This window comes from Notolepis coatsorum (assembly GCF_963971535.1).
Source record: "Notolepis coatsorum genome assembly, chromosome: 12".
Taxonomy (NCBI): Eukaryota; Metazoa; Chordata; class Actinopteri; order Aulopiformes; family Paralepididae; genus Notolepis; species Notolepis coatsorum.
The window spans coordinates 79,196,869-79,211,470 of NC_140176.1; the positions used below are offsets into that span (position 1 = coordinate 79,196,869).

The window sequence follows — 14,602 nt, forward strand, 5'->3', positions numbered from 1 at the left end:
GACTTTTTGTGTTTTTCATGTCCATTTGTAAATATTCCGCTCCTCAGTATTTTTCTTCTAGGCTTTTACACAATTGGTTTATAATGAAACAATTATTACCCTTAAAAAGTGTGAAGGTATATAAAAGTGTATAGTTTAGATTGTTGTTAGCTAGCTAACTAGTTTTTAGATGGCTGTTAGCCTTGATGCTATCAAGACATTCCAGTTGGGGTTGGTCGTCACATTTTCTTTGGGGTTGGTTGTCACATGTTGTGTAGGCTATTATTGTTAGGCCGATTTATTGTGTTCTTATTTTGTTATATAGGATGGCCTAAATATGTGTTTCCTGTTTATGTTCATGTTAAGATGCATTAAGTTATGTATTTCTTTGTCAACTTGTCAATGCAATTAAACTTTCAAATTTAGTTCTGCCTTCTTGTCTTCTTTTTAAGATTTCCCCCATTAAAACACATGGTGACAACCAACCCCATAGTGTGTGACAACCATCCCCATGAGTGTCTTTGATAGGTGATTAATTCTTTGTTACAATACGTTGGAAAATGAGGGGGATACACATTTCAAGCCAACATCTTAAGCTTCAATTTAATGTAGGAATGACTATTGGAAGATGTTTTGATGATGAGCAATTCACACTAGAGTAAAAAGTGTGACAACTATCCCCGTTCTCCCCTATGCTGTTGCTCATTGGCTCACCACCAGAAATAAGGAACAAGAATTGGGACAGGTTTTTATTTTGATACAAGGTCTTAAATGATAAACTACAGGTGATGTTGAGTTTTTAAATGGTATCTATCAGTATATACAGTAGATATATATGTATATATACTAAATCAGGATGTTCACAGTAGATTATCTTAAAGGGCTAATTGTACACCAACAGGACTGTTGACCCCAGTAGATTATCCTAAAGGGATAATAGAATAGAATAGAATAGAAGGGCGGCTACGTGGTGCAGTGGGCAAGGCGCTAGCAACGAATGCTGGAGACTAGGCTCGAACAGGATGCCTCCTGTTCGAGCCCCGCTCTCCACATTGCTTTCAGTTTAGCTGGTCGTCCACAGTAATACACATTGGCCGTATTACGGGGAGGGAAACTGAAGGGTGGGGATTGGGCGTTGTGGACAGCGACTCCTACAGGTCGGTTGGTGCGCCTGCGCAGTAGAATCAAGAAGCGACGGGGGCGGGGCCCCTCCAAAGCCCAGACCCCCGACGCTGAAAGGTCGAGCCGCGCAGGTGAAAAGATGCGACGGCTGTTACCTCGAGTATCGGAGGGGACTCGTGCTATGTATGACTTAGTCCACATTGCAGCCGGCTTGTGGGAGGCAAGAAACAACGTTCAAAGACAGGGGAGGGTTGAATTGGACGATATGAAAATTGGGATGGGAGAAAAATAGAAAATGGGAGAAAAAGTGGATCAAAAAAGAATAGAATAAAAATCCTTTAATAATCCAGAGGGAAATTCGGCACTACAGATCGCTCACATTGAACAACAATAAACATTTAGGTAGTCAATAGGACTAAAATAAGAATAAAATAGAATAAAGAATAAAATACTGTCCGGGATATACATTCTGGTATGTATATACATTCTAAAATCTTAAATATACAACTATCCAGCCAAAAATATACAGAAATATACAGTAGAATGTACAGTAATAAGTGTGAAAATGTAAAGTGTAAAGTGTCCAGGAAGATTTCGCCAGGCTATACTGTCACCCTGTGCTCAGTGATGCAGTGAGGCACAGTGATGCTAATTGTACATCAACAGGACTATTGACCCCAGTAGATTATTTTAAAGGGCTAGTTGTACACAAACATGGCTGGCTAATGATGATACTAAATGACTACACCAGTTTGACTCTTTGTCTTTTCTTTCTTTAAGTAGCTTCACCACTCAGCTGGCTGTAGCACCCTGAAGAAGGCTAGATGCCGAAACACATCAGAGTTAACCTTTTAACCATGTTCTGTATTTAAGAACTCGCCAATGAAATAAAGGCATTTTATCTTTTTTTCCACTATAAGTCGAGTGCCTTGTGCCCCCCCCCCCATTCCTTCAATAAATATTCATACCCTCCACCAAAAAGCACCTTCTTTTTTGTGGCAATTATTAGTTTCAAGAAGCTTCCCATTCCCATGGTATTTTGACCTATATTCTGATTTACAATGGATTATGAAAGTTCCAAATATCTTATTTTATCTGCAAATATCTACAAATGAAACTCTTCAAGAGTGGGCCAACATTTTGACTCCCAAGCATTAGCATCCTGGAGAAAAATAGAAGAAAACATAGTAGCCCCACATAGACTGAAGGACATAGCATACACTAAACTACCAATCAAGCACTGTGAACGAAAATTTGGCCCCATAATTACTCATGCGATCCGGATATGGCGTGAATCACAAAAAAAAAATCCTAACCCACAAAAATGGCACAATCATACTCCCTTATTCAATAACAATGCACTCTTAATTGGAAAACGACCTATAAGATTCACTATATGGGAAGAGCAAGGCATACACTCATTAGGGGATGTTTTTAACAAACAGGGTTTTTGTAGTGATAAAGAAATACGAAAGATGTGACCCAACAAATATCAAAACTCGTATCTTGGAATATACCACCCCTCGGTATTACTATTGAATGATGTTTTTGAGTTTGCAGTGAATCCACAGCTAAAGAGATTGGTTTTATCGGGTATCACAGTAGCCAAAAAGCTGATCGCATCACGCTGGTTTCAACCGGAAAAAATGTGCCGTAAAGTTTGGTTTCTTACATATCTCGATGTAATTTACCATGAAATATCTACAGCAAGAATTCTGGGTCTCAATGAATCCAAAATGTCAATGTGGTTAGAAGTGGTGGAGAGAATAAAAGCTAGCTTATAATGGTAGTGTCTGGTTAGGTGCGAGGGATAGTGGAGGTACTTCTCAAGGTGGGGTCCGGGAGGGGGGGGTTCGAGCTGAGCATATGTGTGTAGTTTTTTTTTAGATAACAGGTATTAGGGGTATATCTTATATAAGACAACTAACTAAAATGTGAACTCATTGGATGTGCCCTGACAATTAATGCTTGTATATCTTATCGTGTGTTGTCATGTTTGTTTATATGTTTGTTTAAAAAATAATAAAAAAATAAAATACAAGAGTGGGCCAACATGGATTAATTTCATTCTTTTGTTTATTGTTTATTATATATTTTTTACATTTGGAGAAAAAATGGTGCACTGAAGTCATTCCTATATGTGCTATAGCTGAAAACACCACACTAGTTGAAAACAAACCAACCTTAAAGTGTTTCAAAGCAGCTGATCACATTAAACATGTTGTTCTCAGAGCCAAGAATACCGTTGCTGAAAGAAACAGCCTCATCATTGAGGAGTTGCGTGTTGTCAGAGTGGCCTTGACGACGGTCTTGAACTCTCTCTGGAACTCTCTCCATTCTCCGGAATTCTGTGATGTTCTGTTAGGGCAGCAGTGGCGGAGCCCAATAGCAGAACACAGGAGAAGAGAGAATGGAGTTTTTTGGGTGGGTTTTAATTGTAGGCACCAAGCAGACAGGTATGACAACAGGAATGTGCAAATAGATGTGAGCAGGTGCACTCCTCGTGCAGCACAGGAGCGTCCAGGTGGGTGGTGTCTCGGGAGCGGTGGTCCTGGGCACAGAGAGAACAAGATTAGGACACGGTATTCAACAAGGACAGAGTAGCAAGGCTAGGGTTCGTCGTCGTACCTAGGTTGTTAGGTTAACACTGTGACGAGGGTTAGCAGGATCCGTGGGCTGAAGTAGGGGTCTGATGATGAGGGAATCCCTCACAGCCGTGTTGATTGATCTCCCTCCGGCAGCGTGGGAACGCAGGGGCCAGATGCTGCCCATATAAGGGTACGGAAGGACGAGGGGTGAGGAAGGCTCTCGCCGTGATGGTGTGGAAGGAGGAGGGGTGAAGAAGGCTCTCGCCGTGATTATGACACATATATCATTTTTTTTTTTTATATATTTTATTTATTATTGCAAAACAAAAATTATTAAAAGTCAGTACTCAACACATAATGCATAATGAAACTTTCAGTCAAGGTGGTTAAAATTACATGCAAGTACAGAAACAAGATAAAACAAAAATAGTCTATAATAACATTTTAACCGTATACAGTGTATATCCAGCGAAATTACAATTATATAAATGTTAGTATAGAATATACCCCTAATACCTATTTTCTAAAACCCTACACACATTATGCTCCAGCTCGAACCCCCCCCTCCCAGACCCCCCCTTGGATAGTACCTCCATTATCCCTCACTCCTAACCAGACACTACCATTATAAGCTAGCTTTTATTCTCTCCACCACTTCTACCCACATTGACATTTTGGATTCATTGAGACCCAGAATTCTTGCTGTAGATATTTCTTGATATATCACATCGAGATATGTAAGAAACCAAACTTTCCGGCACATTTTTTCCGGTTGAAACCAGCGTGATGCGATCAGCTTTTTAGCTACTGTGATACCCGATAAAACCAATCTCTTTAGCTGTGGATTCACTGCAAACTCAAAAACATCATTCAATAGTAATACCGAGGGGTGTACAGGTATATTCCAAGATACGAGTTTTGATAATTGTTGGGACACATCTTTCCAGAATGCCTTAACTGGTGGGCAGTCCCAATACATGTGCATAAATGTTCCTTCGTCCCCATTTGTACATTGGGAGCATTTGGAGTCTTGTTTAAGCCCCATTCTGCACAGTCTTATAGGAGTCAAGTATGTCCTGTGAATATAGTTCAGATTGATTTGTTGATGATCCGGGTTCCTTGATGTAAGTCGGACATTTGCCCAGGCTCCTTGCCAATCAAAGTCATTTTCCAGGTCTGGTATATCCCTCCTCCAGACAGTGTCTAGTTGAAGGGTTTCATACGAGGACGTTAGTAATTGATAATAAAAACCTGATACAAAACCTCCCAATGTTTCTCTTTCATAGAAAAATTTGTGGTATCTGTGGTGTTCAATTGGTATGAGTAATGGAACACCGTGAGACCTCAGACATAGTCGTAACTGTATGTAAAAAAGCCATGTGGACTCGGTGAGGTTAAACTTTGTGCATATTTCGCCATAACTACAGAAGCCCTGGTTATAAAAAATATCCCCTAATGAGTGTATGCCTTGCTCTTCCCATATAGGGAATCTTATAGGGCGTTTTCCCATTAAGAGTGCATTGTTATTGAATATGGGAGTGTGATTATGCCATTCTTGAGGGTTAGGATATTTCTTTTTTTTTATCCACTTTTTCTCCCATTTTTCTATATTTTTCTCCCATCCCAATTTCGTATCATCCAATTCAACCCTCCCCTGTCACGAACGCTGTTTCTTGCCTCCCACAAGCCGGCTGCAATGTGGACTAAGTCATACATAGCACAAGTCCCCTCCGGTACTTGAGGTAACAGCAGTCGCATCTTTTCACCTGCGCAGCTCGATCTCTCAGTGTCGAGGAGTAACGCGTGGGAGGCTCACGCTGCCCCCGACACTTCCTGATTCTACTGCGCAGGCGCACCAACCGACTTGTAGGAGTCGCTTGTTCACAACGCCCGATCCCCACCCTTCAGTTTCCCTCCCCGTAATACGGCCAATGTGTATTACTGCGGACGACCAGCTAAACTGAAAACAATGTGGAGAGCTGGATTCGAACATGCGAATCCTAGCGTCTCCACACTGGTGGCGAGTGCCTTGCCCACTACACCACCTAGCCGCCCCCGAGGGTTAGGATATTTCTTTTGTGTTTCCCGCCATGTTCTGATTGCATGGGTAATTATGGGGCCAAATTCCCACTCACAATGCTTGATTGAAAGTTTAGTGTGTGCTATGTCTTTCAGTCTCTGTGGGGCTACTATGTTTTCTTCCAATTCTCTCCAAGATACCAAAGCCTGGGGATCAAACCATATTTTCAATGGTCTTAATGTGAAAGCCTTAAAATATTGTAAAAAATCTGGAACTGCCATGCCACCGTCTGCTTTATTTCTCTGTGCGGTGGATCTTTTTATGCGAGGTGGTTTGTTATTCCAAATAAATTTGTATGTGGAGGATTGTAATCTTTTCCAGTAGCCCTCTGGAGGAGGTAACGGTAGCATTGAGCTGATGAAATTGATTCTTGGTAATACATCCATCTTAACTATTGATACCCTTGCCTGTACTGAGTTTTTAAGTTTTGCCCACCTGTCCAGGTCGTCTTTGATTTTGTTCTGTATTTTTGTGTAATTGTGCTTCACCGTTTGTCTTATGGTGGGAAATATTTCCACACCCAAGCATCTAAAATGTTTAACCATGGGTATCGCGCCTGGGAGGGTTGTGTCTTTTTTTTCATGGATGTTAAGAGGAAGGAAAGCCGACTTCGGCCAATTTATTTTAAATCCCGATAAATCACCAAAGTTCTCTATCAACTTGAGTAGATGCGGCAATGTGGTGTTGGGGCTTTGCATGAACAATATTACGTCGTCCGCATATAAACTAATTTTATGTTGTGTGCCCTTGATTACGATTGGTTCTATGGATTGGGATTGTCTTATATATTGTGCTAAAGGCTCTAATGATAGATCGAATAGTCCGGGACTAAGAGGCCAACCCTGTCTGGCTGAGCGTGATACCGGAAAGATTTCGGAGATGAATGTGCCTGTTGTAATCATGGCCGATGGGTCCTTGTATAGTACTTTAATCATATCAATGAATCCTTTTCCTAACCCCATCCTTTCTAATACTGCCCATAGAAACGACCATTCCAGCCTGTCAAATGCTTTCATAGCATCCAGGGATAGCATCGCCTTAGGTGTGGTGTCCTCTTTGTCTGCATCTAGTACGTGCAGTATTCGCCTTATGTTATCATTGATCAGGCGACCTCTTATGAAGCCAGTTTGGTCCAGATGAACTAAAGACGTCATATGCTTTTGCAATCTGATGGCTAATATCTTAGAGTACAGTTTGACATCGGTTCTGAGGAGGCTTAAAGGTCGGTAACTACCGCACTCAGTGGGGTCTTTGTCTTTCTTGAGAAGGACTGAAATGAGTGCGATATTGTGGTGTTTATGGAAGCTCCCCTCCTTGACTGAGTATAAGATCATATTTAGTAATAAGGGTCCAAATATGTCCCAGCAAGAAAGGTACATTTCTGATGGGATACCGTCTTTTCCCGGAGCCTTACCGTTTTTCATTCCGGATATGGCCTTCTTGAGTTCTTCTAATGTGATCGGTGCTTCTAACTGTTTAGCGTCGTCCTCCGAAAGTTTAGGGAGAGTAATTTGATTAAGATATGTGTCTAATTTGTTTTGATCAAAGGTTGTTTCTGAATTATACAAGTTGGAGTAGAATTCTTTGAATGTATCGTTTATTATTTTGGGGTCTGTTACAAGTACTTGTTATTTTCTAATGGCAGTTATATCTGCAAATTTTGCATTAATTCTTAATCGCATGGCTAATAGGTGACTAGGTTTAGAACCTTGGAAATACTGCTGTTGTCTTGTGCTGCGTATTTGCATTTCCGATTTTTGTCTGTATATTGCTTTGATCTCTGTCTTTAGAATGTTAACTTGGTTTTCTAGTCTAGTAGAGTTGTTGTATTTTAAAGAATTAAAAAGCGTTGAGTAAAGCGTTTCCATTTCAGACAGTTTTGTGCATTGATTTTTGCGCAATATGGAGGAAAATCTATCCGTGAAATCCTTGATCATACCCTTTACCGACATCCATAATATTCTGGGGTCTTGCTCCGCGTTTGCATTATCCCGTAGGAATACTGTGAGAGCTTCTTTAATTTGTGTAATGAATTCCTTGTTGTTAAGCAGCATAGTATTAAAACGCCATCTTGGGGCCCGGGAAGATAGTGTACCAAATGTTGCTTTCAGGATTAAGTAACAGTGATCTGATAGCGCATTGGGTATCATTTCCACTTCATATTTATCAAATATTCTCGGGGATGCAAAGACGTAATAAATTCTGGATAATGTGTTGTGTCTCGCCGAACGACAGGAGTACTTACGGGTCATGGGATTAAGTGAACGCCATAAATCAATTACCCCTGTAGACTTTGACCAATCTTTTAATGCTTTAGATGAATTTTTTTGTTCGCTGGAAAAGGCAAGGTAAGATTTGTCCATCCTTGGATTCCAAATGGCATTAAAATCCGCACCTATTATATATGAGTACTCGGGATGGTTTAACATTTCTCCGGTTAGTGAAGTGAAGAAACCTACTTCGTACAAATTTGGGGCATATACCGCTGCCAACGCAATTTTCCTGTTATTGTGTATAATCCTAGCTATAGTTATACGCCCCTCAGCATTCGACCATACCCCTTTCAATTCGATATTTAATTTACGTCTGACGACTATGGCTACACCTCTAGTTCTCGTACCAAAAGAAGAGTGACTAATATTATGGTATATGTTATCCGCTAACGTATTTATGTCTTCCTCTAAAATGTGCGTTTCGCTTAATAGAGCCACGTCCACATGTTCTTTTTTCATCAGTGTGAGCACGCTTTTGCGTTTGTGTTGTTTGTTTATCCCACCGGTGTTCCATACCATTATATTCAAACTAGCCATAATCTATGCATGTTTTTGTGTAGTTTTTGGTAATGCTTCTGGAGTGCGAAGCTACAATAGATGTACATCCAATTAATGAGGTCCCGTTGAGAGCCGAGCTTAAAAACATATATATATACAAATAAAAATCCCCTATTTTCCCCTCGCCCAGAGAGTCGTACAGGCCTGTGTTCCAAAAACACATCCTCCGCGAATGACTCTCTCCCTTAGTCCACCGGATTGCCCAAACTGAGCATTGTAATCCTAATCTTCCTATGCTAATTGCCATAGGATCTAACATTTTCATTCTAATGCAATAGAATGTCGCTTTTGGTCTTGCACCTTCCCTTACTGTAATGAAATATTGTGATAAATGACAAAAAATAAAAAAAGAGAATAAACTTTCATCGACATATTCATTTGAACCCTCTACTAACATGTAGGAAAGTCAGGAAAAAGGAAAAGATTGTAGAGAAATATTGACACCTTAATGTGAAGAACAATGGAAAAGAACAATGTAAGTTAAAAGATAGAGATAAAAAATAGAATAATAAGAGAGAAAAAAAAAAGAAAAGAAAGATATAGATAAGGAATGAGAGATAGAATAATAATCAACGTGGAGAAGCCACTAGAACCGAATTAACTGATTAGATAAAATAGAAAAGCAGAGCCTTTTAGAGCTTCAATGTGCCAGTCACTTCATCAGTGGAGTGATTACTTAAATTGTTAGAATAACCTTGTAGTGTTCATACGTTTAGGTGTGGTTGATTTTTAAAGTATTATTAAGGACTGATTGAACTTCATTCAATTGATTATCTGCTATGTATATACACACCGGATGTTTAATGTTAGAGTTGTAGGCCTTCGTTGTCATGGTGCATTATATTCTAGAAGGTTGTAGAATATACTAGTGCCAATAGACTGTTGTTATGTTCCAGAATGATCTAAGAGACCCAGGGCATTCGAGCGATAAACCCAGAATATTCCAGATTGATCTTTTTGCAATGATATGTATTTGTCTCCCCGGAGACCAGAGTCTGAAATTATAATGTATTACGGATCGTATTATACACAGCACGCATTGTTATAGACGGCCTGCATATCGTCTGCTACCTTGATGAACACAATAAAGTCATTCTAATACTGATATACACTGAGAAAGAGGCTTATCTGTTTTCAGACATTGTCGTCCTGCCTTGGGGGATCTGCTCCATGACGATTCAAATAATCCTCAGCATCTTTAGGTGTGTATAATCCAAACCTGCGGCCGTCACTGCCCACGATCGATAACAGCGCCGGGTATGCTAGCCTTGGCTTGTGACCAGATTTGAACAATTTTTGCATCACCTCCTTGTATGGTAGACGTCGAGCGATGGCGTCTTTGCTTAGATCTTCGTAGATAAATATTGAATTATCACCATATTTCAGATTCCCACGTTGGATGCGAGCAATTTTGATGATGTCATCTCTTATTGATGTCTTCCGCAGAGTAACAATGATGACTCTTGGCCCTTTGTTTCTTTGCTCCCGAGGACCGATTCTGTAAACTTGGTCCACTTTCGGCACTTTGTTTGGAGGGTTGTTACCCAAAATCGCTGATAGCACTGTTGGAAAGTTGGCGTCTTCGCAATTTACTGCTTCATCAAGCCCTACAATGCGGATGTTATTTCGCCTGTGGTAGCGTTGGGATTCGAGTAGCCTCTCCATCGATTCATTTTTAACCTCTTGTATTTCCCTCCGGCATGCTTCTTTCACAATTTCTATCTCAATTGCCATCTCTGTCATGCCCTTGTCGATGGTGTTTTCGATCACTTTGACTGCCAGTGTAATATCTGTCACCGAATTCTCCACTGACGTGATTCGCTCGGACTGTGCAGCGACCGCTTTCTTGACTTCCTCCAATTTAGCATCGATGCGATCGAATTTATCTTCGACGTGTGCTTTGAGCTCATCGACGTGTGCTTTGAGCGCCTCGATGTGTGTAATCTGTTCTTTCATCAGGTTAGTCAGTGTGTTGAAATCGGGTGGTGTGGTTGTACTGCTTGTTTCAATTGGTGATATAGGTGCAGTGACGGTGACGGTGGATTTGTTTGCTATTATCTTATCCAGATCAGCTGCTCTAACTCTCACGGAGCTTGTTCCTGTCGCTCCTGTTATGTTGACATCTATTGTCTCTCTGTCGGGGACCATAGTCGATGGTCCCGGTATATTCTATATACATATATCATATATATAGAAATAAGATAATCTTTCCTCTCTATGAATACAATTCTCTTTGTGGCTATGAATCCATAACGAATGGTATCATGGAGCCGGGGGAGAGGAACATATATAGTGTCAACACAACTCGTATTTCTGTTTGTTTGTTTGCATGAGCTGTCCAAAATGATCAAATGGATGCTTGCAGAAGAGACATTTTAACATTAGATTCGATTAAAATGTATTGTCATTATACAGTACAAGTACAGTATAATGAAAAAAAATGCATGTAATGCATGTAATGCAAATGTAACGGTAAAGTGCAACAGCAATATATAATTTACAGGTGATTAAACCTAATATAAAATATATAAACGAGTACTACTGAGTAATAGTGCTAATCAGATGTATACAATGTTAATAGTATTATTATGTACAGTGATACATAATACTATGGTAGTAAGTCATACTGGCCAGCGGTATAACTAATAAGGGATATACTGTATAGATATGGATATAGTATCTACAGATATGTAATAAGGATTATATGCAGGTATATACAGACAGATGTATATTTTTTAAGCACCTTGAGAGCTCACCGAGTTTAAAGTGTGCTATATAAATGTAATCTATTATTATTATTATTTATTATTATTAAACAGAGAACCTAATGTCTGCTGCTACTACTACTACTACTACTACTACAACTGCTGTTACTATAGCCTACTACAGTAGTGACTCGAGTCCACACCTCTGCTACTACTACTATACTACTACAACTGCTGTTACTACTACTATACTACTACTACTACACTCTAAACAATTATTAATAAATAAAAATACGGATTAGGCATGATTGCTTTATATTCAACAGGGAAATGTATCCTAGTATAACACATATCAGATAGAACATTTAACTTTTTATACCATTATTTCTGACATTATCAGACATGAGTCGAATTAATCTGGGGAGAGGGGGTGATAATGAGAAGAGGGAGAGAGAGAGAGAGAGAGAGAGAGAGAGAGAGAGAGAGAGAGAGAGAGAGAGAGAGAGAGAGAGAGAGAGAGCGAGAGAGAGAGAGAGAGAGAGAGAGAGAGAGAGAGAGAGAGAGAGAGAGAGAGAGAGAGAGAGAGATACACCCATATAATCGGATTAGGCGACCACAGGCTCCTCTCTCCGCCCGGCGCGGGACGGCCGGGTACAGTACGTCTGTTTACAGTATAATGTGCCACACTTTTACTTTTCACTCTAGCTGCGCTGCTCTCTACTCCGCAACAGGCGGAACACGCAATTCAGTACAACCCCTCTGTTTTGGATTACTGTATAATATAGTTGGAAAGGGAACTTCAACTGGAGAAGTTTGACGCGTTATAATCTTACTTCACACGGGAAGTAAGTAAGTACATTTTCTTGTTTTTGTTTCGGGTGAACAATCTGTCAGCAACTCCGGGGAGATGTTGTACGGCGTTCTTCTGACTTGGGACATGCTAAGGATATTACAGGCTCACCAATTCGGATATTAATTATGCTGCTATTCCCTTCAGTGAGGCACGGGATTCTCGTCAGATGGTTTGAATAGAACAAACAAAGTTTGTCTCTGGCTGTGTGGCACTGGCACTGGATTGCGCTTTTATGTTACAAGTTTGTCTCTGGCTGTGTGGCACTGGATTGTGCTTTTATGTTACAAGTTTGTCTCTGGCTGTGTGTGGCACTGGGGCGCACTGGGGCGTTCCATGCCCAAGCTCCGAGGACCGGGCACGTCTTCTCCTCCTCCTCCCCCGAGGACAGTGACCTAGGCGTGGGGGGTTTAGATGGTGCTGATCACGGACGACCGGGACGGAGGAGGGGGGTCATCCTCGTCGGTCCGAGCTAAGAAGCTGAAATCCGGGGGGAGCATCGTCCAGGTCCACCCCTCCTCCTCCACCTCGGACGACGACTACCTGGGGTCCTGCGAAGAGGAGGAGGACGAGGAGGATGAGGAGGATGAAGACGAGGACGACGATGAGGATGATTTCGAGGAAATCGACTTCGAGGATTTCGTCGACACGGGGAGCGTCGTCTCGGACGACTCGTTCTATCCGCCTGCTGACGACGCGTTGTTCGCGGACTCGGAGCGCACGCCGTCGCCGCCGGACAGCATCGAGCCGTTGACGCTCTTCCAGGCCTGCTGCCGCAACAACGCGGCCATCGTCCGTATCATGATCAAGCAGGGCGTGAGACCGGACCAGGTCAAGGAGACGGACAGGAATAACAGGGTAAGTAGTGGATGACCGTGCCGTGCCAAGCTGCTGTCCCGTGCGGCAGGGAAAGTTTCACCCACCTGCTGTCTCTACTACACTATATACACTGAATGTCGCGTCAGAACAAAAACATGTTCGGTGACTGACATACAACGAACTGAAACGATATTATTGTGTACTTACAAAACGAACTAAAATAATACACAGAATATAGAAAATGTTTTTCGTTTTAGTCTTTGTCAATTTAATTTGCTCAAATGTGTCATCATGATGGCAAGCATGGTGAGACTGGGATGTCTACTTGACTGTGATTAATTTGCCTTCACAAAGTGATGTGTTTGTATTATTATTACACAATTCCTTCCGAACTTCTTAAATTCCCCCCCCAGACAAATACCCCCCCCCCCCCCCCCATCAAAACAAATTAAAACGAATACATGCTGGACTAAACATTTGTACAGTAAGTAATATAAATTATACACTAACCCACCCTGGAAACTAACTGAAACTAAACATATAATACTATAATAACCCTGACACACACACACACGCACGCACGCACACACACGCACGACACACACGCACGCGTAATTACGCACAGCACATTGCAATCAACCCCCCGGACCACAAACCCTTCTGCTCTGAGGTGCGTTTCTTCTGCTCCACAGAGTTACGAATGGGAAGCAGAAATATTTGATTCTTCGACACTCTTCTCTCAGCTTTCTGCTTTCAGGCGTGTGGCCTCGTGTCTGAGAATTGTGAGAAATTAACATTCTATAGTGAAGATTACACAACATAATCTAGAATTCTAAAATGGAATCGTGAGAAAACTTCAATAACCCAAAACACGTTCACCTATAAAAGTGCTGTGAGAATAAGGAGTATAATTAGAATCCCCAAACTAATGTACTTAGTTACATTGTAAAGTGTCGCAAGGTGCCAGACGGAGGTATTAGTGATGTTGTACTTACTTCAGAAGACGAGCTTGATAACTTTTCTTTATGTGAACGGTGCTGCTGTGCAATGCAAGGACAGATACAACGTTGCACACATCAAAGCATTGTAGTCAATGAATCCATGTAAGCAAAATGTCAGCACCAGTCTTTAGAGCTGGTTGTACAGTACATATTGGTACACATATTATACACACGGCCAGGTTAGGTTCCCTCTTCAGGGCTACCTTTTAGGGCTTTAGGGTTTGGGTTAAGGTTAAGCTTAGGCATGTAATCATATGGGTTAAGGTCAGGGTTAGGGGCTAGGGAATAAATGTAGTCAATGGAATTTAGTTAATTCTAGCCTATGGTAATAAAAAGGTGTGTGTGTGTGTTTATGTATGTCAGCCATACCTATGTTTATGAGTCTAGAATGAGCAGCCCCAAGCTCTCAATTAGAGCAAGGAAAACTCTCTCACAGCTTGCAGAACAGTCAATCCAGTGTGTGTGTGTGTGTGTGTGTGTGTGTGCGTGTGTGTGTGTGTGTGTGTGTGTGTGTGTGTGTGTGTGTGTGTGTGCTCGACTGTGTGCACACATGCTTTCTTGCATGTGTGTGTGCTTGTGTGTTTTGCTATTTGTGAATGGCTTTAGCTGTGAGAGTCAATGCAGATT

General features: G+C 41.3%; 1 protein-coding gene across 1 annotated transcript in view; it reads left to right on the top strand.

Moving 5' to 3' along the window:
• Positions 1-12,569: 12,569 nt before the first annotated feature.
• LOC311237641 (ankyrin repeat domain-containing protein 33B-like) overlaps positions 12,570-14,602 on the top strand; it is a gene marked incomplete at both ends in the record, with an annotated part of 93,044 nt that continues 91,011 nt past the window's right edge. The window contains 1 exon segment of the mRNA XM_084325587.1: positions 12,570-13,013. Coding sequence (XP_084181713.1) covers positions 12,570-13,013 — 444 coding nt within the window.